Consider the following 20,181-nt stretch of genomic DNA (forward strand, 5'->3'; position numbering starts at 1 on the left):
CCCTCAAGTGCTTTGGAGAATAGTTTGACTCCCTCTTCTTCGTGGCAACCCCTGAGATATGGAACACTGCTATCATGTCTCCCCTAGTCCTTCTTTTCATTAAACTAGACATACCCAGTTCCTGCAACCGTTCTTCATATGTTTTAGCTTCTAAATAAATAAAACTATTCAAAATTACAACGGCCTTGGGGAAAAGGAACTTATGGCCTGTGCTTGCTCTTACAACAGTTGTATTCCCCTTCACATCCTGGGATCACCATTTGGATACTCGGCAACCAAGTTGCATTTACGATCAGTTGTAGGATCTGTGATCACCTGGTCGCAATTTGCAACCTAAAAGGCCCATTGGCATAGCTGGATTCACTTTAACAACTGTGGCGATACAACTTCCCTAAAAATGGTCATAAAATTGGATCCGACATGACTGACGGCCAACAGTTCCAGCCCCATTTGTGGTCGTAAGTTGAGCGCCGTCTACATTTTTGTCTCCTCCTTAACAGATTTGAATTTCTGCAGCCTTGGCATCAGTACAACGCCTACTACGAATTTAAGAAACAGTTCTTCCTTCAGAAAGAGGCCAGTGACAGCTCAAAGGTAGGCTTATGAAAGTATAACGTAACAGTGATACATGCTGGCTTGTTTGCTTCCCCCCCTCCGCCCCCCCGGGGAGTGTCTTATGGCAGGGGTCTCCAACCTTGGCAACTTTAAGACTTGTGGACTTCAACTCCCAGAATTCCACAAGTCTTAAAGTTGCCAAGGTTGGAGACCCCTATTTTATGGGATGACTGGGGCCATTGAGAGAGGAACCAGTTCCTCATCAGAGGATTTGTTTTAAAAATGTGTTGTCCACCCTCTTTGTTACTATGGGAGGGGGTGATGAGTGAGGTTTGTGGAGAGGAGGACGACTGTGGGATCCTTTCTTCCAGACATTTCATCCATTGTCTATCCTTTGCAGGATGAAGGCCCCTTCTGCAGGTTTCCAAGCCATACGGTCCTGGGCTTATTATTATTTATCTCTCTTTTTTGGGGGGGGGGGTGCAGTTGGGCCCACTATACTTGCTGATGTCATTGAGCCATCTGTTTCGTATATTTAGAATATATGAAACATATTTAATTATATTTGAAATATATGAGATATATTGGTGATAACCGAGAAGGTTAACTCGGTTATCATCAAGATTTAACACCAGACCAACAACCAAGTTGTAAACGCAGCCCACACAAGGAACCGCCAAGAAGAAAACACTTCCTTCTACAATGACAAGGCACTCACTTTTATATATCAACAGAGAGCAAACCCCGCTCTCTTCTAGCACTGATGATGTTACCTAGTCGGGTCATGAAAGGTCTGCAAGAAAACGACCAAGATGAGAGAGCACCAGTGACGCTACAGATATTGTCTCTCCCTGACTCTCTCCCCTTTTGTCTCCCTCTCTCTCTCCTTCTCTTCCTCTTCTCTCTCTTCCTCCCTCCTTCCCTTTTTCTCTTTCCCTCCTTCTGTCTCCTCTCTCTCTCTCTCTCCTTTCCTCCCTCCCTTTCTCCTCTGTCTCTCCCCTGTCTCCCTCTCTCTTTCCTTCTTTCCCTCTTCTCTCCCTCTTTCTCTCCCTCCCCCTCTCTCTCCCTTTCTCTCTCTCTCTCTCCTCTCTCTCTCTCCCCTTGTCTCCCTCTCCTTCTCTGTCTCTCTCTCTCCCCTCTCCCTCCTCTCTCTCTCACCTTCTGTCTCTCTCCCTCCCTCTCTTTCTCTCTGTCTCTGTATCTCTCTCCTCTCTTCCTCCTTTTGTCTCTCTCTCTCCTTCTCTCTATCTCTGTCTCTCTCACACACACACATTTTCTATCTCCCCCCTCTCTCCTCTCTCTCTCCCTCCCACCCCCCCGTACATGTGCTCCTTACCTGAAAATGGCTGGCAACCAGTTCTGCCTGTGTGTATGTACTCTTAAAAGACTTTAAAAAAAAAATGAGCCTATTTTATATATCTGGATGAAAATGGTCGATATATAAACAGATGGAATCTGTCAGTTTTATCAGTGTTTACAGGCAGTCGTTATTGAACTTGGTTGATTCTAATGCCTCTGCCCTTGAACTGGGGGTAGGAGTAATTGCCACCCCTAAATTGGCACAGTGTGGTTGGCACAATGATCTTCTCTACTCATGGATGACACGGACGTCACTTGTCTCATCTTCCTTGGGTGGGGTGGGAATGGGTTAAATTCAGACTCATCTTCCTTTTGATTTGCCTGGTTTAGGTAACGTTACCAAATGTCAGTTAAACACTGAATATCATTCACAGCCCGTATTTTGTGTTTTTCCTTTAATTCCAGGAGCTTTGTGGCACAGACCCACCAATATGACTAGGTCACTGCAGGAAGTGGGACCGTTGCTTTGCCTTCTACCTTTTATGTTTTGTCTGTGAATTGTTTATCGTGCGTATTTTGTGTTTGATGAAACAGATTGCAAACACACTGTGCGGTTGCCAGGAAACTGTCTGTTTCGCTCATTTTTGCCATAATGGGTACAAGGGTGCTTTTGAAATTAATAGCCAGGACACTAATGAACCAGAGTGCTTTTCCAGTTTTAAACAGATTTTTGCCGTTCGGTTTAATGGGGCATCAAACAATGCTGTGTGTTTTCTAGGAAACAAAAAAAAAATATGTAAACTGTTTTTTTTTTCTTTTTCAAAAGAAGGACAGAGAGAACCCTGCTACACACAAACATTACATTTGCATCAAACATCACATAATGTTTACAGGAAGACAATGATACTTTTTTTAACACCTGGGTTCCTCCTCCAAAAAACTGGTGCGTAATGTTTAATAGCCAAAATTCCATTCGAGTCCACAGAGCTGATAAATGTTGATAATTAGTTTCCGGTTTTAGGATGGGATAGGAAATAGGGAATAGAACAGAACAGAAATTGAATTGAATTGAATTGAATTCTTTATTGGCCAAGTGTGATTGGACACCCAAGGAATTTGTCTCCGGTGCATAAGCTCTCACTGTACATACAAGCAACAAGTAATCATAATCATCATAAAAATACATCAGAAACCATAAGATGCAACACTTACCGATACTCAACAGGATACTAAATAAACGACATAAAATCATATTAGGATACTAAATACAACAACAGAAATCGTAAGATGCAAGCAACAAAGTTACAGTCATGAGAAGATAAGGAAACAGGTAATAGGAAGGATGAGAAGGATAATAGTAATACAGCCCTACTAGGTAAGTTAGACAGTATTGTGGGAATTAGTTGTTTAGCAGAGTGATGGCATGGAGGGAAAAACTATCCTTCTGTCCCAGTTGTTTTGGCGTGCAATGCCCTATTAGCATTGTCTTTATTAGTCAAAACAGTTTACATCCAGGATGTGAGAGGTCTGTAGATAGTTCCACATTCCTCTTTTCTGGCTCGTGTACATTATCCTAAGCCACAATACAGCTTAATGGCTGTCAGCAGAGCAGGTGACATTCCCTGTGGTTGGTAAGCTGCACAGGTAATGCTCAACTTACGACCGTTCGTTTAAAATGACGTCGGGTCCATCCTCGAAGTGGCCACCATTGTACCATCACATGTTCGCAATTTGGAAAATCGGCTCGCATTTACGATAGTTTCAGTGTCTCAAAGTCACATGCTCACAATTTGCAACCTTCCCAGCCGCTTTCGATGAACAAAAGTCAGTTGGCTTAATGACACTTAATTTGCTTAATAACTACCAATTCACTTCATGACCGTGGTAAAAATGGCCCTAAAATCGTGTGTCGGGTCATGTGATGATTCGCTTTATGATTTGCAGTGACTTATGCCAGAAATTTCAGTCCCAGTTGTGCTTGTAGATCAAGGACTGCCCATGGTGTAGAAATCACAGTGATCTGGTTTAGTTTGAAGAGGTAAAAATGGCCAATTATAACTTATTCAGCAAACGATCCTTAAACCACGCTTGAAGGCAACGCATGAAATTAGCTAAATCTTATACGCTAAGCAAATAGATACAGTAGTGTAAGTCCACTTAAGGTGGCCTCCAATTTGATCATTAATTTTTTTTCCTTTGCAATTACATTTCTTCCTCATTAAGCAAAACGCAGCCAGATCTTTCCTGAATAAATTGGAAATTCCATCTCTTTGGAAGACGAGCTCTGCCAGCTAATGTATTCGTTTCTTCGGTTTTTTTGAGCATAGGGGGATAGAAATTCCTGCCACGAGCCCTCTTAAACTTTATCGCTGCTATTAGCAGCAGCAGATAAGCAAAGCTAGACCCAAAGATTGTTTCTTGAAGGCTTCATTCTCTCCCCCCCCCCCCCAAGCATATCTTGAGCCATTTCTTCATTTAAAATGGCTTTGTATAGTCCTAATATGAAGCTCATAGCAAAGGGCTCATGGAATGGAATGGAATGGAATGGAATGGAATGGAATAGAATAGAATAGAATAGAATAGAATAGAATAGAATAGAATAGAATAGAATAGAATAGAATAGAATAGAATAGAATAGAATTTTTATTGGCCAAGTGCGATTGGACACACAAGGAATTTGTCTTGGTGCATACGCTCTCGGAGTACATAAAAGAAAAGATACATTTGTCAAGAATCATAAGGTACAACACTTAATGATAGTCATAGGCTACACATAAGCAATCAGGAAACAATATCAATCTAAATCTTAAGGATACCAGCAACAAGGTTACAGTCATGCAGTCATAAGTGGGAGGAGATGGGTGAAGGGAATGATGAGAAGATTAATAGTAATGCAGACTTAGTAACTAGTTTGACAGTGTTGAGGGAATTGTTTGTTTAACAGAGTGATGGTGTTTGGGAAAAATTTGTCCTTGTGTCTAGTTCTTCTGGTATGCACTACTATTAATCTTCTCTTCCTTGCTGGTATCTATCTCTTCCCACTTACGACTGTATGACTGTAACTTTGTTGCTTGTATCCTTACAATTTATATTGACTGTTTCCTAATATGATTTGATTGCTTATTTGTACCCTATGACTATCATTAAGTGTTGTATCTTATGATTCTTGACAAATGTATCTTTTCATTTGTCAAGAATCATGCACCAAAGACAAATTCTTTGTGTGTCCAATCACACTTGGCCAATAAAGAATTCTATTCTATTCTATTCTATTCTATTCTATTCTATTCTATTCTATTCTATTCTATTCTATTCTATTCTATTCTATTCTATTCTATTCTATTCTATTCTTTTGTGGTTGTCTTATAGATGAGTCCCAAAGGTGCTTTTTCAAGAGGCAACTGGACTTTCTTGTTTTTTCTTTGAAGATGTTTCGCTTCTCATCCAAGAAGCTTCTTCAGCTCTGACAGGATGGTGGGGGAATGGAAGGATTTATATTCCTTGCAGACAGCTGGTCATTTGCATCCTTTTAGAGCAGGGGTCTCCAACCTTGGTCCCTTTAAGACTTGCGGACTTCAACTCTCAGGGACTCTGGGAGTTGAAGTCCCCAAGTCTTAAAGGGATCAAGGTTGGAGACCCCTGTTTTAGAGAGTTGTTGGAGCACTGAAGAAGCTTCTTGGATGAAAAGCTAAATGTCTTCAAAGAAAAAAAACCCAGAAAGCCCAGTTGCTTCTTGACAAAGCACCTTTGTGATTTACCTGTAAGACAGCTTGGATATGTTAGTGTTGAATTAATTGATTTTAGGCAGGTTTTGGTGTATTCAGCATCTCCTGAAAGTTGCCTTCTGATCAAACAGGCTGGAAGTCGAGGAAACCTACCTTGGGATAGGTATTGTTTCTGATAAAATACAGGACCCATGGATTTGTCATTGGTTGTTTGCATGTCAATCTGCGTCTCCTGTGGGCGTAAGGCTTGTCATTGGTTGCTTGTTTGCATATTTTATAGGCTTAATTAATGCCCTTACTAGATCTTATATTTGAGGCTTGATTTTCAACTGTGTTATTGTAATGTAGGTACTGATGAGTCAAGACGAAATGCTTGCATCTACCTCTGTTCGTCTTTTGACTATATTGTTTAAAATACAGGTAGTTCTTGACAGGGGTGAAATCTAAAAATTTTCTCTACCGGTTCTGTGGGCGTGGCTTGGCGGTCAGGTGATTATATAATAATATGTAATAAAAATAATAAAGTATACAAACTTGGGAGCACACCGGTCTACCTTCTTTCAAAATAGAGGCACCGGTCTACTAGCCGCCTACAGCGCTTATCAGCTGTAGTGCAGCCCTTTGAAACGCCGCGACAGTCATTTAAGGCCGTTTGCAGCTATATCACCACCGAGCGCTTCAGGGACAGAGAAGAGGAACAGCGAGGCGTGGGCGGTGGGGGGGAGGCAGGGATTTTTGCTACCGGTTCTCCGAACTACCTACCCCCATCACTACCGGATCGCGCGATCGGGTCCGAACCGGGAGCATTTCACCCCTGGTTCTTGACCTTGCAACAGTTCCTTTAGTGACCACTCAAAGTTCCATCACTGAAAAATGTGACTCATGGTCATTTTCCGCAGTTACAGCCTTTGCTGCATCTCCACCAACACATGATCAAAATTCAGATGCTTGGCAACCCGTTCACGTTTACAACGTTCACAACGTTGCCGGGGTCACGTAATTTCCCCTTTTTTGCGACCACCTGACGAGCAAAGTCAATGGGTTAGGTTAGGTTAGGTTTATTTAATTTCTATACCGCCCTTCTCCCAAAGGACTCAGGGCGTTTACAGCCAGGATAAAAACATCAAAATACAAAAATTAAGAACAAATTTAAAAGACAAATATTCAAATTGGCTAGAAACTATAAAATCCAATAAAAAACCCCATTTAAAAAACCATTAGGCCAGTCCTGCACAATGGAATAAAAACGTTTTCAGCTCTCATCGAAAGGTCCGGAGATCAGGGAGTTGGTGGATCCCTGGTGGTAGCTCGTTCCAGAGAGTTGGAGCCCCCACAGAGAAGGCCTTCCCCCTGGGGGTCGCCAGCCGACATTGTCTGGCCGATGGCACCCTGAGGAGACCCTCCCTATGGGAGCGCACTGGTCGATGGGAGGCTATCGGCGGCAGTAGGCGGTCCCGTAGATAACCCGGTCCTATGCCATGGAGCGCTTTAAAGGTGGTAACCAACACCGGAAGACCACCGGTAGCCAGTGCAGCCTACGCAAGAGAGGTGTTATATGGGAGCCACGTGTCGCTCCCTCTATCACCCGCGCGGCTGCATTCTGAACCAGTTGGAGCCTCCGGGTGCAATGGGAGGAAGCCAGAATTACTTAACCACCGGGTTACTAACTGAACCAACTGCACAGATTCTCTTAGCAACGGTGGCAAGCAAGGTCATAACATGGGGCAAAACTGGCTCAACCACTGTCTCCACTTAGCAACAGGAATTCTGGGTCTCAATTGTGGTTGTAAGTTGAGGACTGCCTGTACGTGCTTAAGATGGTTTTGATTGAACGGGCGATGTGCCTTCCCCATCAAAAGGCCTCCCTTCCATCACGGCATTGATTAAAGACAAAAAATGATATTCCTTTATCTTTTCAAACCCGAGATGTAATATATACCTTCTCATAGGCTGCAATTTGCTGGTATCAGCAATTGGGATTGTAACCCTGAGAATAGTCTTGTCATTATGATGTACAGACAGCTTTTATATATATATATATATATATATATATATAATATATATGTTCAGATAATGAGAGCCACGCAGGCTTTTAATTAAAATCCATGTACAATAACCTTTTAAGATCTTCTTTTTTCACTCGCACAAAAAGGAAATCTACTTTACTCTTGAGAACAGAATCACTCTGATGAAATTGTAAAAAGGGCCCCAGGTAGACAGGTAGTCCTCAACGTACGACAACAATTGAGCATCAAATTTCCATTGCTAAGTCGGGCATTGGTTAAGTGAGTTTTGGCTCCTTTTACTTTCTTGGCCGCAATTGCTAAGTGAACCACTGCTATTGTTGAGTTAGTCACAGGGTTGTTAAGTCAGTCTCATTTTGTCAGAAGGTCGCAAAAGGGGAACCATGTGACCCAGGGGTGAAATGCTACCGGTTCACTCTGGTTCGGGCGAACCGGTAGTAAAAAAATGCTTTAAAAAGTAAAAAAAAAAAAAAAAGGTTCCGACAATCACAGTTGTGCCGCACGATCGTCAGAACCTTTTTTTTTACTTTTTTAAAGCATTTTTTTACTACCAGTTCAGGCGAATAGGTAGTAAAAAATGCTCTAAAAAGTTTAAAAAAATTTTTTTTAAAGGGCCACGCCCACCCAGTCACATGACCCTCACCAAGCCACGCCCATAGAACTGGTAGCCAAAAAAATTCATTTCACCACTGATGTAATCCCGGGACACTTAAGTCACGTCTGATTTACAACCATTTTTGCTGCCATCATTAAGTGAATGTGGCTTCCCCCCCTATCGTTTTTGCTTTGTCAGGGCTGCCTGGGAAGATCCTAAATGGCATTTTTGTGATCCTGAGATATTGCAACCATCATAAATGTGGGTCGCTCATCGCCTCAATTGCAATCACATGACCATGGGAGGGAGTGCTGCAATGGTCATAAGTGCGAGGACCGATTATAAGTCGCTTTAGGGGGCGGGCACTTTCACGACTTTGCTCATTAAACAAGCGGTCGTAACTCGATGACTCCCTGTATATGTTGTTGATGAATGCTCCATTCATCTCTTGTGAAATTATTCAGACTTGCTTAGCTATCAATATGGTTACCAGTTTTGGCTCAAAAGCTGGGTCATACCTATTCTGACCTAGGCTTCCTTAGAAAGTAAAAAGCACAATCTTAGACCCGCAAAACCTCTTTTATTTATACGACTGTAAATTACTTTTATTTACAATCCCGCAAGGCTTGATCAACAGTCTTTCAGAGGAAGGTTATCAACACCTAACTATCTCACGTGGAATGCTGCCAGAGAGCTAATTTCCAGACGCAGGGCAAGGCCAAACTTGGCACAGAGTCACAAACAGAAGTTTCATATCTTGAATTGGCCAGATGAACTAACTGCTTCCTGCAAAAGTTCACATCCCCTTCACTCTTCTTTTATGTCTTATGGGAGGGGCCAGTCATCTCCAAGCCTTACTCCCAAGTTAACCCTGTTTTCTTAATTGTTTTTGTTGTCTGGCAGTTCTGCGCATACCCACACTGGGAACAGGCTCCCGCTGTTCTTCTGCCTCGCTGATGTCAGACTCTGGAGGCTGCACATAACTATCAGATGGCCTTGGCCCCCTCTCTGCCTCTGATGCAGAACTCTCGTGCGAGCTGTCCCCAGGACTGACCCAAGTTCCTCCCCAACCTTCTCACTGTACAATTCTGCTGCCAGCTCTGCTGGCAGCCATCGGGCCACAACAATACCTCCTTTTTTAAGCAGTTTCCTTCATCAGTTTGAAACATCCTTAAGAACCCAGCATGGGGTTGATAAGCTGCCCAATTGAAAGCATGTCTCTTGGTGGGTTTCTTCACATTTATTCTGCTGCAGCTTCCAGTTTTGGGACAGTGCTATATAGTGGATTTTTCCCTCTCTTTTAAAAGCAGGTCACCTCTTTGTCAGAGGACATTTCTACCGATGTGCCCAGCGCGGCACCTGGAGAGACCCAGTTTGCTCCTGAGCAGACTCCTGAAGATGCCGATTCAGCTGCTGAAGGAAATAATGCAAAGGACCCAGCTGCCATCAAAATTAGCAATGATGGCAAACTGATAAAAGGTAAGCCTCCAGTCCAGTTCAAACCCTGCCTTTTGAGAAGACAAAGTCACATTTATGGCACCTGAGAAACCTTCGCTCTGGCTCCCAGCCCCCCCACCCTCTCTAAAAGGTGCTGTTGAATTATGATTTTTTTAAAGATGAGAGACAGGTAGGCAAGTAATCCCATGTATTGTTAGTTTAAATGCATTCTGATGAATTGGCTAAAAATAAGCCCTGGAAAGAATACAGAATAACAGAGATGGAAGGGACCTTGGAGGTCTTCTAGTCCAACCTCCTGCTCAAGCAGGAGACCCTTTATCATTCTGCACAAATGGTTGTCCAATTTCTTAAAAACCTCAGGAAGGCTTGTCTGTCTGTTTGTCTATCATCTGACAGGGCTGTAAAGCATGTGAAGTACTATATGTCTGCTATTTCTATCCGTCCATCCATATCTGTCTGTCTGTCTATCTATCTATCTATTTCTATCATCTCTCTCCATCCCTCCATCATCCATCCATCCACTTCTCTCTCTGTGATCTATCTACCTACCTACCTACATACTATCTTATCTACCTATCTTATCTATGTACCTATCTACTTGTCTTATCTATCTCATAGTATCATAGGGCTGAATCAAATCTCCTAGAATCGAATGTCAAGTGTTGTAGAGCACCCACAATATCTGGAGGCAAGTCATTCTACTCCATAATTGCTCTCATTGTCAGGAAATTTCTCCTTAGTTCTAGTTAGATCTCTCTCTGATTACTTTTCATCCATTAGTTTTTGTCCTGCCCTCAGGTGTTTTGGAGAAGAGGTTGACGATGTTGAAATGAATTTCAAGGAAGGGGTCCCAGTTGTATTTTTTTCATAGACTGGCAGCCTGATCAGGTCCAAATGGTGTCCATACCACCCAAACAGCAGGTGGTTATTATCCAGGAGTAAAAAGCCAAGTTAACTCCCTACAAGTAGAAAAGCACCTGTCATGAGTAATTGCAAATTATACAAAGGGCCTTTCCAACTTAGTGGGTATAAGCCTCAGGGCAGATATATCCACATGGTTTACTCCATCCCCTTTAATAGAAAGTCAATTTACTAAAGATTTTTTTCCCCTTTAAAAGCAACCGTGCGGTGGTGGGTTGAGTCTGTAGGGGGGAAGTTAAAAAAAAATGAGAGCGCTGTAATATAGAAAACACTTTCTATTTTGTTATACATATTAATCCTCCCTCCACTCTCGTTCTAAAAAAAAAATTAGCAGGATGTACGGTCACAATATTTTCTGGAGTATTTTTATCCCGAGGTGACAGCTAATTAGAGGGAACCACAACACACAAACAGCTATTAGAGGACTGTGCCAAGCTGCATCACAATATGTCTATGGAGATTCTCAATCATTCAGGCTGTGGTTGTCCCAAAGGTGCTTTTTTTTCCCCAAGAGGCAACTGGACAGTCTGATTTTTCTTTGAAGACGTTTCGCCTCTCATCTCAAGAAGCTTCTTCCACTCTGACAGGATGGTGGGAAATGGAAGGAGTTATATTCCTTGCAGACAGCTGGTCATTTGCATCCTTTTAAAGAGTCATTGAGGCTACTTGGAGATTTATTTGTGTCCTCGGGCTCACCTGAATAGTGCAAATGGGTGTGGAGCCGCCTTTGCGCTGTTGTTGATATACATCTGGTTTTCTTTTTTTCTCCCCGATGGGATTCATGTCTAATTTCCTTGGCATTTCATCTTTCTTAAGTCCTGCAACCAGTGCGAAATAGTCCTCGACCTATAATCAAAACTGAGTCCAAAATTTTTATTGCTAAGTGAGACAGTTGTTAAGTTAAGGACCTTTGGGACTTCAGCACAATAGACAGTTTAAGCCCTGTGGTTGCAGCCTGGTTCTGTTTTGCAACCAAGGGTCCCCGTGCTCTGATACAAAAACGGTCCTCTTCCAGATATCTGGCTGCAAATTTTGCATCTTTTAATCCCTAAGATTAAGTATTTTCCATTTCCATCCAGTAGTTCTGCTTTTCTCCTCCATTATGTCCGTCATCCCCCAAGGTTACTAGCAAGCACAGGTCCCTCTAAGCTTGCTGGGGCCTCCCTTGTGCGTGTCAAAGAAGCTGTTTTGGTTACCCAAACGTCTTGGATGGATAACTGAGCTTACCCTTAATCCATAGAAAATAACTAGTTGTCTGAAAAATCCCAGAATGCCTGGGGAAAAACTTACTGCTTTAGTCCAAATAATGATGCGGCCAGGCGTGACACATTCAGAAGGGGATTCCATAGCATAATTCTGTTTTTGCAGGGGGGAGATGCCTTCTTTTGTTCAAGGACTGCTGTGTTTTTGGGATGGGGCAGATTTGGTCTTTGGGGGAACACATGGCTGCAAATAGTTAAAGAGGCCAAGGCAAAAATAGCTGGAGGTAACCATTTGCTTTCTGATACTTGTTTTCTGGGTTCCTTTTTCTTCCTCTATGTCCTACCCTGGTCTGAACAGATTTCTTTCTTTTTTTTTACAAAAAAGGAAAATTAAAATTCAGCCAAGGGCAGCACGAACGAACCTGGGGACTGCATCCCTCCTCCCCCAACCAAACAAAAAACCCCTACACCCTTGGCAACTGGCAGTAAAAATATTTATTTGTTTGTGTTCTGCCTTTATTTTTTTTACAAATCTCAAGGTGGCAAAGAGATCTGGCAAACTTTCCTCCTTCATAACAGCAACCCTGTGAGATGACTTGAGCTGAGAGAGAAGGAGTGGCCCAAAGTCACCCAGGCAACTTTTATGGCTAAGACAGGACTAGAACTCACCATCTCCTGCTAATTGACTTAAAATTACCCAGCCATCTATCATGGGACTAGGATTCACAGTCACCTGGCAATTTACGTAAAGTCACCCAGCTAGTTTTCATGCCTAAGGTGGGACTAGAACTCACCATCTCCTGGTGTTTGACCCAAAATTACCCAGCCAGCTGTCGTGGCTAAGATGGGACTAGAATTCACAAGTCTCCTGGCGATTGACCTAAAGTCACCCAGCTAACTTCCATGCCTAAGGTTGGGACTAGAACTCACTGTCTCCTGGTTCCTGGCGCCTCGACCACTAGACCAAACAGGCTTCAACTTGCAATGGCTGCTTTACAGATCATCCTTTCTCTCCCACAGTGTCATTTGCACCCATCAGCTTTGCAATCCGGGCCAAAGAAAACGACATGCTCCCTTTGGAAAAGAACCGGGTGAAGCTGGACGACGATAGTGACGAGGAGGAGGAGGAAGGCAAAGAGGGCCAGGAGAATGCCAGTAGCACCTCCAACAGCGCTGCCCTCCTTGCCCCCTCCAGCAGTGCCCCGGAAGAGAAAAAGCCCCAGCTGACCCAGGAAGAGCTGGAAGCCAAGCAAGGTAAGAATTGTACGGTCTGGAACGACTGGGATTTATACATCATCCCGTTTGAAACATACCGTATTGTTTGGACTATAAGACGCAACAAGATTTCGAAGAGCAAAACAAGAAAAAAAAAGTTTTTGCCCTCCCCAGCACCTAGGAGCACCCTCTGTGCAGAGGGTTTGGGAGGCCTGCAGAGTGCTCCTGGGGGCTGGGGAGGGCAAAAATGTGACGCGTAAGGGGGTTGGAAGGCCAAAAACGTCCCTGTTTTTGGCGAAAATGGGACATGCGGGGCAGGGTTTTGGGAATGGCTGTATTCGGTGTATCAGACCCACCAACATTTCCACCCTCTTTTGAGGGAGGGGGGGGTGAGTGCGTCTTATACTCCGAAAAGTACAGTAATTCTGCGTAGATAGGACCGGAGCCTTGCTAAAAGGGAGCGATGGAAAGAGAGCAGAAGAAGGCAGAAGAAATACGAGTCTCTGTATTTGTTGATATACAGCAGATGTCGATGGAGATTCTCAGTCATCCAGGTCATGGTTGTCCCAAAGGTGCTTTTTTTTTTTTCCCCAACATGCAACTGCACTTTCTTATTTTTATTTCTTTTTTGAAAACGTTTCGCTTCTCATCCAAGAAGCTTCTTCAGTTCTGACTGGATGGTGGGGAATGGAAGGACTTATATTCCTTGCGGAGAGCTGGTCGTTTGCCTTCTTTTAGAGAGACGTTAAGGCCATTTGGAGGTTTATCTGTGTCCTCAGCGGTCACCGGAGTAGTGCAAATAGGTGTGGAGCCGCCTTGGCACTGTTGTTGGTATATACGTGATTTTCTTTTTTGTAACTAATCAAGCAGAGACCCAGCCTAAGGAGGAATTTCTTGATAGATAGAACATTTAACCAGTGGAAAGACTTGCCTCTGGAAGTTGTAGATGCTCCAATACTGGAGGTATTTAAGAAGAGATTGGACTACCATTTGTTCCCATCACTTATGACTGTATGATTGTAACTTTGTTGCTGGCAATCCTTATGATTTATATTGATATATTGACCATCAATTGTGTTGTAAATGTTGTACTTTGATGAAGATATCTTTTCTTTTATGTACACTGAGAGCATATGCACCAAGACAAATTCCTTGTGTGTCCAATCACACTTGGCCAATAAAAAATTCAATTCAATTCAATTCTATTCTATTCTATTCTATTCTATTCTATTCTATTCTATTCTATTCTATGAACTGGTACAGAGCAGTGATGGCGAACCGAGTGCCCAAACTGTAACGTGCGTGCATGTGTGTATGTGTCCTTGTGTGGACCCGACTGATCGGGTTACTTGGAACCCTGACAGTGTGCATGTGGGCACGCTGGAGCACAGGAAACCCAAAGACCAGCTGGCCAGCGCGCGCATGCCTGTTTTGGGGCCATTTTTCAGGCCTAAAAAACAGCCTGAAAATAGCAGCTGGCGAAGGTGTGCGTGCCCACAGAGAGGGCTCTGTGTGCCCCCTCTGGCACGCATGCCATAGGTTTACCATCCCAGGTATAGGATTTCCTCCCTGAGCAGGGGGTTGGACTGGAAGACCTCCAAGGTCCCTTCCAGCTCTCTTATTCTGCGTTAAGTTTCTAACTGCAAAGGCTATTAGCCAGTGAAGCAGGTTATTACATGAAGCGGTGAGTTCTGTTTCAGTAAAGGTTTTGAAAGCGAACATCCTACATACCACAACACATACCCAGAATCATGAAAATACTAGCTCTTTAATGAAGCATTAAATCTACCGGGCGCCTCCTCTGAGGAGGAAGCCATTCCTACATACTAACCGAGATCAATGCAATCAAGAGTGAAATGCCAATGCATAGCACACCAGAACTGTTCTCCATTGACCGAATCAAGGCTGAAGGCAAATCCTTCATTCCATGCTTCCCCGATCACAGATTCGTAGAGTTGAAAGGGACCTTAGAAGAAAACATTACCAAGCAAGTATCTATTTTTTTTTTTTAAAGCAAACAGGAACCTCACATCACTAGTCAAAAGAAACCAGCCATACAACGTCACAATAAATAACCAGGAGCATTTGTTTGGTTCAAAACACAGAAAAGTTTATTATTGCCGCTTATATCAAGAGGGATGAGGTGGCTCAGTGGCTAAGAAGCTGAACTTGTCGATCGAAAAGTCAGCAGTTCAGCGGTTCGAATCCCTAGTGCTGCCACGTAACAGGGTGAGCTCCCATGACTTGTCCCAGCTTCTGCCAACCTAGCAGTTCGAAAGCAGGTAAAAAATGCAATTAGAAAAAATAGGGACCACCTTTGGTGGGAAGGTCACAGCATTCCGTGGGCCTTTGGCGTTGAGTCATGCCGGCCACATGACCATGGAGACGTCTTCGGGCAGTGCTGGCTCTTTGGCTTTGAAACGGAGATGAGCACCGCCCCCTAGAGTCAGGAACGACTAGCACATATGTGTAAGGGGAACCTATACATCTATACCTGGTCAAAAAAGGAGAATATTTGTAGCTCAGGGTTGAAAAGAGGGGTCATTGGTCCTCTCTTAGCTTGGTTGTGTTCTTGCAGACATTTAGAATAGAATAGAATTCTTTATTGCCCAAGTGTGATTAGATACACAAGGAATTTGTCTTTAGTGCATATGGTCTCAGTGTACATAAAGAAAAAATAAAATATATTCATCAAGAATCATAAGATGCAAGACTTAGTGATAGTCATAGGATACTAATAAGCAATCAAATCATACTAGGAAACAATAAAAACAATATAAGTTGTAAAGATAGAAGGATATAGCCATAAGTGGGAAGAGGTAGATACTAGTAAGGATGAGAAGAAGAATAGTAATACAGTCTCAGTAGTTAATTTGACAATGTTGTGGGAATTAGTTGTTTAGCAGAGTGATGGCATTCAGGAAAAAACTGTCCTTGTGCATTGTTTTGAGGGTAGAAGTTGAAACATTTTAAGACCCAAACTAAGTAACATCAAACTAGCCCTGATGATGGAACTTAGTTTGGGTAATGAAACGTCCACAAGGAAACCACTAAGCTCAAAAAGCACCAAAGATTCCTCAACTGACAGTCAAAATTAAATTGGCACTAGATAGGGGTCAACAGAATTCAAAGGGGGCTGGACCTAGGTCTCTTGTGGCTGCTCAATGACTCCAAACTGATGACATGCTTAACCCCACCTTCCAGCTCATCCTGTTCATCTCCTGTATACAAAACGATTATGAAGTGAGTTTGAACATTGTTAGATCTCCAAGAAGGTGGAGTTCTGCATAGTTCTGCGGTCCAGCAAGTGGTGTCACATAAAACACTCGCCTAGACTAAGCTGGAGTTGGGTAATTGATCATCTCGGCTTACATTAATGCGCCCACCGCACATTAAATTGTCAGAGAGTGCATTGTTCGGATATGTGATCTGTAGACAGCAATTACGGTTCCTCCTTCCTGGTTTCTTGCCCAAAGCAGTTTCTCAGCTGCATGGACATCTGACCCCAAAACTCCCAGCAGCAGCTATGCCAGCAAGGAATTCTAAGAATTGAAGCTGACACACCTGGAAGTTGTGTGAATCCAGCCATGAAATCACTCTTCCTTCCTTTTGGCTCTTGTCTGCTTGTGCAAAGACGAAAGAGAAGGAAGTACAGGTAGTCCTTAACTTACAACAGTTCAAAGTTACAACATCACTGGAAAAAGTGGCTTATGACCACTTTTCACACTTTTTTGGGCCATTGCAGCAGCCCCATGATCATGTGACCAAAATGTGGATGCTTGGAAACTGGTTCATATTTATGACCCCGGATCATGTGAACACCTTTTGCAACCTTCTAACAAGCAAAGTCAATGGAGAAGCCAGATTCAATTAACAACCGTGTTAGTCACTCAACAGCTGCAGTGATTCACTTAACAACTGTGGCAAGAAAGGTTGCAAAATGGGGCAAAGTTCACTTAACAACTGTCTCACTAGCAAACAGAAATGTTGGGGCTCAATTAGGGTTGTAACTCTACAGTTACCTATGTGAAATGTTCACCGTAAATCAGCAATGCTGGCTTATTTTACCCAAAGGTAGCCATCGCACATGAAACGCATTTGCGAGTAAAGTAACCGAGCCATTCATGGTCCTTGACATTTGCTACATCAGACACAAAATAAATGAGGCAGAGGAGGAAAGGAAACGTTATTCTCCTTTCCATTTTTCCTTTCCTGAAAGAATGGCGCCGGGTGATAATTAAATCTGCATTTATGTGTGTCTAATTCAATAAAACGCAGCAGCGTAATTTGATAAGAGAAGTCTCACGAAGCGGCCACAGTGATGGGGTTGACTTTGAGCTGCTGTGAAAAGACTCCTCCACGAAGTGCAAACATATGATCATTAATTTTTTTAAAAATCGTCAATCCATTTGCAAATAAAATTTTTATAAAATTTTATATATATATATATATATATATATATATATATATATATATATATATATATATGTGTGTGTGTGTGTGTGTGTGTGTGTGTGTGTGTGTGTGTGTGTGTTTTCTGGGGTTTTCACGGGTGTGTGTATATAGGTGTGTGGGTGTTCGGTTTTCTCCTGTGTAAAATTGGAAGTGTCTTGGCGGATAAGTCTCATTCGTCATCTTCAGGCTTCAGCTTCGTGCTTCTGGGAGCAATGTGTGATTGCAGCTGTTTCTTCCTTTTAACTGCTAGTGGGGTTTGAACTGATTGGGTGGGAGCTTGGCTGTGCTCTGATTGGATGGGGTTTTCTGTGCTCTGATTTGCTGGGGGTGTGTCGTGTGTTGGTGGGGGCTTGGTTGTGCTCAGTCTAGTCTGTGCTGCAGGGGGATTTGAGCTGGTGAGCTGCATAGCTGTTGTTTGGCTTTGTGGTCGTGCTACATCTTCATAGTGGGTGTCAGTCTGCTGCATGTATGGATTGGAGGGGTTTGAAATGGCTAATGTTGCAGCTGCGGTCTGGCTTCTGGTCCTTGGTCGTGCTTCATGATCAGTGTGGGTTTGGGTCTGCTTTCTGGGTGGATGTGCGGTGGTGACATCCTGTGTGGACCTTGTGAGTGTGGGTCTGGTGTCATTCCTCGTGTTAGGGACTCGTTTGTCAATAAGGGCGGGTTTCCAAATGGCTGGTAGGCGGGAGGTATCATCTCGTTTGTTCATGCTGTGTGGGCGTTTTTCTATCTCAATGGCTTCTCTGATTATTCTGTTGTTAAAGTGTTATATATATATATATATATATATATATATATATATATATTAAGAGACAGGAGAATTACTTCTCGGTATTTTATTCCATGTCTGCAGGTAAAAAGGAATTCTAAGAATTGAAGCTGACACACCTGGAAGTTGTGTGAATCCAGCCATGAAATCACTCTTCCTTTCTTTTGGCTCTTGTCTGCTTGTGCAAAGACGAAAGAGAAGGAAGTACAGGTAGTCCTTAACTTACAACAGTTCAAAGTTACAACATCACTGGAAAAAGTGGCTTATGACCACTTTTCACACTTTTTTGGGCCATTGCAGCAGCCCCATGATCATGTGACCAAAATGTGGATGCTTGGAAACTGGTTCATATTTATGACTCCGGATCATGTGAACACCTTTTGCAACCTTCTAACAAGCAAAGTCAATGGAGAAGCCAGATTTAATTAACAACCGTGTTAGTCACTCAACAGCTGCAGTGATTCACTTAACAACTGTGGCAAGAAAGGTTGCAAAATGGGGCAAAGTTCACTTAACAACTGTCTCACTAGCAAACAGAAATGTTGGGGCTCAATTAGGGTTGTAACTCTACAGTTACCTATGTGAAATGTTCACTGTAAATCAGCAATGCTGGCTTATTTTACCCAAAGGTAGCCATCGCACATGAAACATATTTGCGAGTAAAGTAACCGAGCCATTCATGGTCCTTGACATTTGCTACATCAGACACAAAATAAATGAGGCAGAGGAGGAAAGGAAACGTTATTCTCCTTTCCATTTTTCCTTTCCTGAAAGAATGGCGCCGGGTGATAATTAAATCTGCATTTATGTGTGTCTAATTCAATAAAACGCAGCAGCGTAATTTGATAAGAGAAGTCTCACGAAGCGGCCACAGTGATGGGGTTGACTTTGAGCTGCTGTGAAAAGACTCCTCCACGAAGTGCAAACATATGATCATTAATTTTTTTAAAAATCGTCAATCCATTTGCAAATAAAATTTATATATATATATATATATATATATATATATATATATATATATATGTGTGTGTGTGTGTGTTTTCTGAGGTTTTCACGGGTGTTTGTATATAGGTCTTTGGTTGTTCGGGTTTTCTCCCGTGTAAAATTGGAAGTGTCTTGGCGACGTTCGAAGTCTCATTCGTCATCTTCAGGCTTCAGCTTCGTGCTTCTGGGAGCAATGTGTGATTGCAGCTGTTTCTTCCTTTTAACTGCTAGTGGGGTTTGAACTGATTGGGTGGGAGCTTGGCTGTGCTCTGATTGGATGGGGTTTTCTGTGCTCTGATTGGCTGGGGTGTGTCCTGTGTTGGTGGGGGCTTGGTTGTGCTCAGTCTAGTCTGTGCTGCAGGGGGATTTGAGCTGGTGAGCTGCATAGCTGTTGTTTGGCTTTGTGGTCGTGCTACATCTTCATAGTGGGTGTCAGTCTGCTGCATGAATGGATTGGAGGGGTTTGAAATGGCTAATGTTGCAGCTGCGGTCTGGCTTCTGGTCCTTGGTCGTGCTTCATGAACAGTGTGGGTTTGGGTCTGCTTTCTGGGTGGATGTGCGGTGGTGACATCCTGTGTGGACCTTGTGAGTGTGGGTCTGGTGTCATTCCTCGTGTTAGGGACTCGTTTGTCAATAAGGGCGGGTTTCCAAATGGCTGGTAGGCGGGAGGTGTCATTTCGTTTGTTCATGCTGTGTGGGCGTTTCTCTATCTCAATGGCTTCTCTGATTATTCTGTTGTTAAAGTGTTCAGTTTTGGCGATAGTTCTGGTCTTATATATATATATATATTAAGAGACAGGAGAATTACTTCTCGGTATTTTATTCCATGTCTGCAGGTAAAAAAGGAAGGCATTTCAGGCTGAATTTCAGGGGAAATAATTCTCCTTCTTTCATATTCGGGAAAATAGGCAATATTTTAAAATACTGTTTACAAATCTTGATAAAATCCTTTTTAATATCCTTCCATAGATGTACATCA

At 42.9% G+C, this 20,181-nt stretch overlaps 1 protein-coding gene across 7 annotated transcripts in view; it reads left to right on the plus strand.

The window, feature by feature from the left end:
- Positions 1-20,181, plus strand: part of SFSWAP (splicing factor SWAP) — a 119,703-nt gene that overhangs the window by 49,208 nt on the left and 50,314 nt on the right. For 6 of the 7 annotated variants that reach the window (XM_058158069.1, XM_058158071.1, XM_058158073.1 and 3 more), the window contains 3 exons: positions 501-594; positions 9,506-9,677; positions 12,800-13,033. In XM_058158069.1, the coding sequence (XP_058014052.1) occupies positions 501-594; positions 9,506-9,677; positions 12,800-13,033 (500 nt within the window). The remainder of the gene's footprint in view (positions 1-500; positions 595-9,505; positions 9,678-12,799; positions 13,034-20,181) is intronic. The other variant, XM_058158070.1, reaches the window with a different exon arrangement.

Source organism: Ahaetulla prasina, chromosome 15, assembly GCF_028640845.1.
Source record: "Ahaetulla prasina isolate Xishuangbanna chromosome 15, ASM2864084v1, whole genome shotgun sequence".
Lineage (NCBI taxonomy): Eukaryota > Metazoa > Chordata > Lepidosauria > Squamata > Colubridae > Ahaetulla > Ahaetulla prasina.